Source organism: Sorghum bicolor, chromosome 3, assembly GCF_000003195.3.
Source record: "Sorghum bicolor cultivar BTx623 chromosome 3, Sorghum_bicolor_NCBIv3, whole genome shotgun sequence".
Classification (NCBI taxonomy): domain Eukaryota; kingdom Viridiplantae; phylum Streptophyta; class Magnoliopsida; order Poales; family Poaceae; genus Sorghum; species Sorghum bicolor.
In genome coordinates, this window is record NC_012872.2 from 13,179,059 (window position 1) to 13,187,844 (window position 8,786).

Consider the following 8,786-nt stretch of genomic DNA (forward strand, 5'->3'; position numbering starts at 1 on the left):
TATATATAACAGATTACCAGCTAATATATATATATATATATATATATAATTCACAACTTTGTGTTTGTGTCGCATATATATGCGATGAGTGAGAAGCGTAAAGAGCACACATCGTTTATATATCAAAATGGAATGGGCTCGTGTAAAATGAGAGAAAAAAAAGAGGAATCCTCTACATGCATGTGTCTCACTCTCACCTTAATCTGATCAGCTAACCAGTTGTGTCGATCCGTCCGCCAACTATCACATACAAAAAGAAGCCTTTTATATATCTTTATTTATTTATACTACTACTACAAAGCATATATACAAAAAGAAGGGCAAATATTCTTCGACACACAACTCTGATCTCCACTATACGCGCATATACTTTTAGCTCAACCCTCCTTTGGCTTTTGTCAGCCACTCAGCTCTCATCGCCTGCTATATATACACAGCTCTCCTGCTCTCCCTTTCCTTCTCCTTTCTTCCGTTCCGATTTCACGAGTTGGTGCTAGATTCACTCCACGCCCCCAGCCTTCTCCATTTCTAAAAACTAGCTATAGCTAGCCAGCTACCACGCGCAGGCAGCATGGCGGAGTGCAAGGACAGCAGCGGCCGGTCTCCGTCGTCGTCCATGGATAGCAGCACGCACCCGGTGCTCTCCACCACGTCGTCGGGCTGCCGGCCGGCGGCGAGGAGGGACGACCTCAGCACCGACCTCCAGCTAGGGCTCAGCCTGTCGCCGGCGTCCTCGTCCCTCCTGGTAGCGGAGAGCAAGAGGAGCATCCCTTCTACGCCAAGGTTTGGATTCTATATATATATCTTCACCCACAACTATCTTTTCTCTCCATTCTTAATTAACTCGCTTCGTACGTGTTAGATGATATCAGCGAATTACAGAATGGAACAAATTAACTGGGAAGATGCATGGCTGATTCCGGCCGATTATATCTCTTTTCGTCTTTTTTTTTTAAAAAAATTCAATTGATTACTCGCCTTAATTAGATGAATCTGCACCACACCATTTATCTGTTGGAGATCAATTCTGTGCGCATGTGCATGGTGAATTAGAGATTAGTATCTGGTTCTTCCTGTTCATCTTTTGATCTCTTCCCACCCACATGGATCATGTACGGCCTTGTTTAGTTCCAAAATTTTTTACAAAATCGACACTGTAGCACTTTCGTTTGTATTTAACAAAAATTATCCAATCATGGACTAACTAGGCTCAAAAGATTCGTCTCGTCAATTTCGACCAAACTGTGCAATTAGTTTTTATTTTCATCTATATTTAATACTCCGTGCATGCATCTAAAGATTCGATGTGATGGAGAATCTGCAAAATTTTGTAAAATTTTTTGGAAACTAAACAAGGCCTACGTGAGCCACTATGAGCTCATGCCGACATACATTTTGCATGCATCTAAAGATTCGTTTGTATTTAATTTCTTGTTATTTCCACATGCCTATAACAGATCTTTGATTATTTTCACAATTACTGTGATCTGAATTCTGACATGTGAAACAAACTGTCTTGAATTGAGTATTGTGGTTTATTTTTTTAATCTTGCAACATTTCCCCCTCATTTTTCTCGAGGGCATAGCTTCCTTCAATTTTCAATCAAACTTGATATATTACTTGGTCGTACTACCCAAAAAATAATACTTGATCATACTACAACAAATTAATGTACAAAGGAGAGCCATAAAAGAATCAGATTTTTCACTGAGCCAGAAATTTTAGTATTTTTAAGAGTATACTCTTAGCCTTAATTGATCATTGATATCTTCACAACAACTTTCATATTTGTATTGTCGCTATCATATCTCTATAATATACAGCATCCCCGATTAATATCCCAACAGTACTCTCCATCCAATTGGTTCCCTTGTGCACGTCATCTACATTTATTAATAAGACTTTCAACACGAACGGATGATGGGCAGGAACCAAGTACTCCCGGATTGGCCCCCGATCAAACCGTTCCTTAGAAGCGCCTTGACAGCCTCGGCACGCCGACGGAGCACATTGTTCGTGAAGGTGTACATGGAAGGCGTTCCAATCGGTCGGAAGCTGGACTTGCTCTTGCTGGATGGGTACGACAGCCTCCTAGCCAAACTCCGCCACATGTTCAAGGCCTCTATCACTTGTAAGTATGCACGTAGCTAAGTTCATTATCACAGAGTTTTAAGGATAGGAAACCAAAAAAACGAAAAAAAGGAAAATGCCAAACCAACTAAGCCATTTGATGGATGCAAAAATGGATATACCCACATAATTGAACTATAGAATGAATTTTAATTCAACATCATGTCTTGAAGTTTTATTGGGATTCTAGCCACTAGCACTAGACCACAAATTTGAATTATTTAATTTTTGGAGGAATTCCTGCCTCACACTTTAAATTGGATAGATAAACTTCAAGACAGGATGTCACATCTTGTTATGTCATTATATTGTATTGCAATGCTTGCCGGTCGCTCTATAATCAATATGTGATATGATTAGATGCTGATGTTATGGAGTACCATCAAAGAGCTCCTCACGAGAAGGCTGCACATGTTCTCACCTATGAAGACCAGGATGGAGACTGGATGATGGTTGGGGATGTACCGTGGGAGTATGTTTCTTCTCCGCTTAAATGATTCACTTGCATGCATTTCATTTACTGTTAGCTAATCTTGTCTCTGTCCATTGTTCCGGCAGGCTCTTCCTTGGAAGTGTAAGGAAACTGAGGATTGCAAGAACAGATAAATGCTAGTTAGCAAGCTTATTCATGCGGTGGACTCTATATTTCTTTCTTCTTTTTATATATAGGTTCATTAAGAAAGGTTTTGCTGAACAGAGTGGACATGTGACGCTGAGGCCATACTAACCGTGTACAGTACACTGGACGACTGAAGAAAAGTCAACCTTGCTATCTTCGCAAGAAAATTAAATTTTGGTATTTTATGTTTCCTTTTCTGTTTCTTTCACTGCCTTGTAAATACCATGGTTATTTGTTAAAGAACAGACAACTTGCATGATGAATATTATAAATTTCAAGATATATATCTTCGTGCAAGTAAGGAGCATATGCAGACCTTTTCTTCTTTATAGTGCTACAGTTAAAATAACGATAACATGGTGTTATAAGGATTACAGAAAACTAATCAGTAGTAATCTCTTGCTGCAGTGCACCAAGTGAAAGAGAGATATTTTCCCTTTTCTTTTTTTGAACGTTATTTTCCCTTTTGTTAAACCACATAATTCTCATTTTGTATTTATCCTTTAATAAAATGAGTGGAGCAAAATTGTACTGCTATTTTGAGCTTGGGTTCAGGGATAGCTTGATCTCTGGCTTTATTAACTGTTAGAGACGAAAAAAGATACCATGCATTCATTACTCAATTTTTTAATAAAATTTATTATGACTAAAACGAGGATGCCAGATATAAATAGATAACTGCACATGTTAATAAGTAAAAAGTAGTGGAAGAACATACGTATATAGTCTCTGTGCTCTTGTATATCCATGTGTCCAAGTCCATTGACAAAGGCATGGCCCTGCTCCTGCTCCCTGCTTGAAAAAAGATACCATGTATATCCAGAACTATGTAATTTCACTTTAGTAAAATCTAGAGAAATGGAGACACAAAGCCTAAATAAACATCTACACACTGTCACACTTCATATCCCTTTATTTCTACCACACATGCAACGAGTAGCCACATAGAAAAGAATAGGAAGCTGAAACAGGCCTTGTTTAGATACACTTGTTTCTAACTCAATCCACGTGCTGAAGTAGATTGGGGTGGACTTTAAAACTTGGATTGAAGTGGATACAAGTGCATCGAAACAAGGCTTAATGTGGAAGAAAGCTACAACTTGGAACCTTAACCTGACCCTGAGGCACTCATCTGACAGCCAAAAGAATGCAGTCCAAACACGCCTCCGATCCTTTGCTCTGTAGTTCAGCATGTAGCAGTGGTTAAGGAATACATGTATTGACCACATGTTAGTAGTACAATTGTTCTGCATTTTGTGTCTTCTGCTCTCACTAACAAGGAATTAAACTTCTCCACATATGGTTTGAATGAGTCATACCTTTCAGATTTCACTGCTGGGATGCTCTCATGAACCTTGAGTATGCAGAAACACCTATAGGCTTTATTGCCTTAACTGCATGTGTATCAAACGGGCAGCGAGCTTTTCTGTTTGACTAGTGCAGCCGTCATCCTTGAGACAATAGAAACCTCAAGTATTCATAAGGTACAGATTTGGTTCTCAATTGTTGATTAAGCTGCATCCCTTTTCCTTCCTTAACTCCTGAAACATCATCCATCTCCGCACCTCCTTTGCCTCCTCCAATCTTCCATGTGATGCATAGATATTAGCAAGCAGGACATAGTTCCCGGTATTACCTGGCTCAATCACAAACAGCTTGTTGGCAACCTCCTTAGCCATCTCAAGGTCCCTGCAGTTTATGCAAGCCGAAAGGAGTGCCCCAAGGACTGATGCATCTGGCTTAGGTCTCATCTGGTTAATGAATCGCTTTGCCTCAGTTAGAAGGCCTGCTCGCCCAAACATGTCAACCATGCACGCATAATGCTCATTCCATGGTGTGATCCTATGAACTTGAGTCATTGAATCGAAGTACTTGCGTCCTTGCTCAACAAGTCCGCTGTGGCTACAGGAAGAGAGAACACTAACAAATGTGATGTGGTCCGGAGGAATGCCATTCTCTAGCATATTCTCGAATACATCGATTGCCTGCATTCCATGTCCATGCTGCTGCAGTGCAGTTATCATGGCCGTCCAGGACAATACATGCAAATGATCTTTTGCCCCCACAAATGCTTGGTGTGCATCGTCCAAGCAGCCACATTTAGAATACATGGTGATTAGCGAGCTAGCAACGCCATCACTGTCCAAGAACCCCGTCTTTACGACAGAGGCATGCATGCTTGCTCCTATGGCCCATGCCGACATACATGCTGATGCCTGCAATACAGTAGCGAAAGCCACATCATCGGGCAAGGTACCGGTCCTGACCATGGACCGGAACAGCACACAAGCTTCCATGAAGCGATTGTCATGAATGCAACCACGAATGATGATGTTCCAGGTGACAACATCCCTGCAACCCACAGCATTTAGCAGAGCTAAAGATTCTCGTGAGCATCCACACCTGGTGTACATGTCAAGAAGAGCGTTGCTGACACAAACCGCGCTCAGCTCCAGCCCCACCTTGGCAGCGCACGCATGTACCTGGCGACCAAAGTCCAGGGCCCCTGCCACAGTGCAAGCGCTGAGCACACTCGACACGCTCACCTGATCCAGAGACACCTCCCGCCCCTGTGCTGCCAACGCCCTGAACACCGACATCGTTTCGAGGCACATCTTGTTCCTGGCGTAACCAACAAGGAGCGCGTTCCACGACGCGGCACCCCGGCTCGGCATTTCATCGAACACCTTCCTGGATGACTCCATGTCCCCGACCTTGGCGTACGCGTCGACCATCCCGGTGTAGACGAAGACGTCGCCGGGCGGTACGACCTTGGCCGCGCACGCGTGGACCTGGCGCCCGCAGAGAGGCTGGAGGCCGGCGCATGCCGCGAGCACGGCGGAGATGACATGGGGGCTGGGGCGGAGCTGGCGGCGCGAGCCCGAGAAGAGGGAGAATGCGAGGCCCGGGTGCGGCCGCGCGAGGGCGGAGACGAGGACGGCGTAGGTGCGGGGGTTGGCGCTGGGTAGGTGGGCGCGGAAGGCGCGGAGCGCGTCGGCGAGGCGGCCCGCGGCGGCGTAGAGGGAGACGAGCTGCGCGAGGAGGACCGGGTGCGGGTGAGGGCGCGTGCCAGCAGAGACGAGGACGCGGGCGTGGAGCTGCGCGGCGTGAGCGGGGTGTTGGAGGCGCGCGCGGCGCAGCGCGGAGAAGAGGGCCGTCAGCTCGCGGAAGCCGCCGCCGCCTCCCGTGCTCATGCGGGCTCGGCGGCGTCAGGTGTGCAGCGACGAGCTGCACTACTGTTGGAGTGTTGGTTTCCTGTCATCGGTGCGGGCCTCCCCGTTCACCGTGGTGGGCTGCGACTCCTCGAGGCGTGGGCCTTTTGCGAGAGAAATGCTTTGTTTTATTTCGGGAAGAAGTCCATTTAGGTTCTCAACTTTCGCAAAAGTCTGTTTTTCATCCCTGAACTTTAAAACCGGGTAAAATACATCCCTCAATTTTTGAAACCATGCATATTACGTCCCTGACATGGTTATGAGCGGTTTTGAAGGCTGTTTTGTCTTTTTCATTTTTATTTATTTTGGCTGAATATTTGTAAAATTATAGTAAATCACATAAAATTCATAAAATAGTAAATCTGATTTTGCTGGACTCCAGATAAGTAGATCTACATAGTAAACATATAATATAGTGTGCTTTAGTACAAAATTTTTATTGTAGCTTTAGAACTGTTTTTTCTATAATTAATTAGAATAATTCATAGCTATAGTTTGTATGGTCCAATTGTGGTGAATTTTTTATGTTAGACTAATTATCATATGTTTAAACTATGGTAAAAAATCATACTCATTAGATCATGTATAACTTAGTTATAGATTTATTATAATTTAACAAGCATAAACCTAAATAAATCTATAACTAAGTGATACATGATTCAATGAGTATAAAATTTTTACTATAACTCAAAAATAGAATAATTAGCTCACCATATAAATTTCATCACAGTTAGACCATAGAAAATATAGCTATAATTAGTCTAATTAATTACAGAAAAACATAGATCTAAAGATGCATCAAAAAAATTTGTACTAGAACATACTATATTATATATTCAATGTATAGATGTACTAATCTGAAGTCCAACAAAATTGAGTTTTCTATTTTATGATTTTTATGTGATTTACTGTGATTTTTCAAAAAAATTCAGCCAAAATAAATAAAAAGAAAAAGGTAAAACCGTTTTCAAAACCAGGTCAAGGATGTAATGTGCACGGTTTAAAAGTTGAGGGATGTATTTTGTCTGGTTTTAGAGTTCAGAGATAAAAATCAGACTTTCGTAAAAGTTGAGAAGCTAAAGTAGACTTTTTCCTTTATTTTGTACCTGCGGCATGGGCACGATGGGCCGCTGTCCCATGGGCTCATGGGAACGTTCCGCTCTCTGTAGTGCCAACTCAAGAAAAGAAAAAAGAAAAAAAGAAGACCAGCCGGAGGCGTTGATTGGTCAAGGCTTTTGGTGCCACCGAACCTGAGATTGTGAGATATGGCGATTTTTTTTTTGAGAGAGAGTGTGTGAGATATGGTAATAATGATATAAACAAATGAAAGAGTGGCACAACTTCCTTTATGATTTTTTAGGTGGACAGTCGCTATCTTTTGATGGCCTAGACTCGATGATACCGCCTCGTATGGTTGATTGGAAGTTTTTCCCCTTTATTTTAGCTTAATGCCCTCTACTGAGGAGAAGAGATTGATGTCTATCCCGTTGATTAGTGCATTCCCAACCCCAAAACAACATTTTTTCCATGTTCATTAACTAAAATGCCAACGAAGGTCAGTCTTAGTGGTGTTTCATCAGAATTTTATAGACATTAAATATGCTGATGTGGCACTGTATTAATAAAGAGAGAGGTGAAAAGTATTTCATGGGAGCAGAAAGAGTTTCATGGGGGATAAAACTCTTCTACACTTTTCTAAAATATAGATGCGTTGAAAACTAGGTCATAAAATCCCCACTAAGGATGGCCTAAGGAAAAGATGATGTGTCATTGCAATTAAAAATAGAGAGGAGGAAATCATTTCTTGACAAGGATCTATATAGATTGGTAGATAAGGAAAAGAGAAGATATATAATTGAACAAAAGATTATTCTGTAGAAACTATATATATATATATATATATATATATATATATATATATATATAATGTCTACGTAAATAATAAGCATACATGTGATTTCTGGCATTGTGAATGTCCTTAGACACCCTACTTAAGTATTCCCTCTGTCTTGTAATATACTTTATTCTAGTATTCAAAATTTGTCTTCAAATATAATACATTCTAGACGACCAAAAAAGTTTTGCATTATCACTATTAATTATGTTGATGATAGCATCTGATTAGAAAATAAAATAAGGGTATATGTGTTTTTTATTTTCTCCTCTTAATTTATCTTAAAATTTCTAGAATACACTATATTTCAGGACATAGAAATTACTTAACTTTTAAATTTTTGTTGAAACCGCGCTCTACCAATGGAGAAGTAGCAAGCCACGAACTGTTAGATGAAAACTGATGGGGCAACTTTCTATCCCCAAAAGACAGCGACAGAAAACTGCCGGATCACCATGTGATGCACACTTTTAGCCTTCGGGCTCAAGCCGGTGGCCACCACCGTTCCTCCTTGTTGATCCTATCTATATAGGATGTTTTCAGCAAGAATCACTTATTCAAGAGAAAATAAACAAGCTGTACAACATGCAGTAACCTTTGTAGTATTAAGGTCATCCTCAATGAATACATCAATATTTTGAAAACAGTGCATAGGAGTTTTATAGGGATGAAACTCTCTCTAAACTCTTGTCATCTCTATCTTCAATAATATAGTGTCACGTCAACATATTTAATGTGCATAAAACTCTAATGAAACTCCATTGAGACTCGCCTAAGAGATACAACACTAATTTTGACACTTATAATTTATATTAATTAACATGTTGTTTAATAATCTATTGTTATCACGAACAAAGCCTAACCAATTTGGCAAGTTTATTTTAGTGAGAATTGAGTATCCAAATTTGAGTTTTCCACTCACATGGATAG

At 41.0% G+C, this 8,786-nt stretch overlaps 2 protein-coding genes across 4 annotated transcripts; one reads left to right on the forward strand and one right to left on the reverse strand.

Moving 5' to 3' along the window:
- On the forward strand, positions 395-3,081 carry LOC8054692 (auxin-responsive protein IAA4). 2 transcript variants are annotated; one of them, XM_021457703.1, is made up of 5 exons: positions 395-783; positions 1,930-2,132; positions 2,492-2,603; positions 2,690-2,705; positions 2,829-3,081. In XM_021457703.1, the coding sequence occupies exons 1-5, from the start codon at positions 572-574 to the stop codon at positions 2,856-2,858; spliced, it is 573 nt and encodes a 190-aa protein (XP_021313378.1). In that variant the 5' UTR covers positions 395-571; the 3' UTR covers positions 2,859-3,081. The 2 variants fall into 2 exon arrangements, with proteins under 2 accessions (XP_021313378.1, XP_002455485.1); XM_002455440.2 differs by having other exon boundaries at positions 404-783; positions 2,690-3,081.
- Positions 1,710-6,240, reverse strand: LOC8054693 (pentatricopeptide repeat-containing protein At2g13600). 2 transcript variants are annotated; one of them, XM_002457643.2, is made up of 4 exons: positions 4,070-6,240; positions 3,869-3,929; positions 3,469-3,542; positions 1,710-2,714 (listed from the first exon to the last, which is right to left on the reverse strand). In XM_002457643.2, exon 1 carries the CDS (start codon positions 5,942-5,944, stop codon positions 4,250-4,252), a length of 1,695 nt encoding a protein of 564 aa, XP_002457688.1. In that variant the 5' UTR covers positions 5,945-6,240; the 3' UTR covers positions 1,710-2,714; positions 3,469-3,542; positions 3,869-3,929; positions 4,070-4,249. The 2 variants fall into 2 exon arrangements, with proteins under 2 accessions (XP_002457688.1, XP_021313377.1); XM_021457702.1 differs by having other exon boundaries at positions 3,869-6,240.

Bases quoted from the DNA above. Each gene is read 5' to 3' on its own strand.
- LOC8054693 (XM_002457643.2), bottom strand. From the start codon at position 5,944: ATGAGCACGGGAGGCGGCGGCGGCTTCCGCGAGCTGACGGCCCTCTTC.
- LOC8054692 (XM_002455440.2), top strand. From the start codon at position 572: ATGGCGGAGTGCAAGGACAGCAGCGGCCGGTCTCCGTCGTCGTCCATG. The intron at 784-1,929 runs GTTTGGATTCTA...GATGATGGGCAG, and splicing joins AGCATCCCTTCTACGCCAAG to GAACCAAGTACTCCCGGATT. The intron at 2,604-2,689 runs GTATGTTTCTTC...TTGTTCCGGCAG, and splicing joins GTTGGGGATGTACCGTGGGA to GCTCTTCCTTGGAAGTGTAA.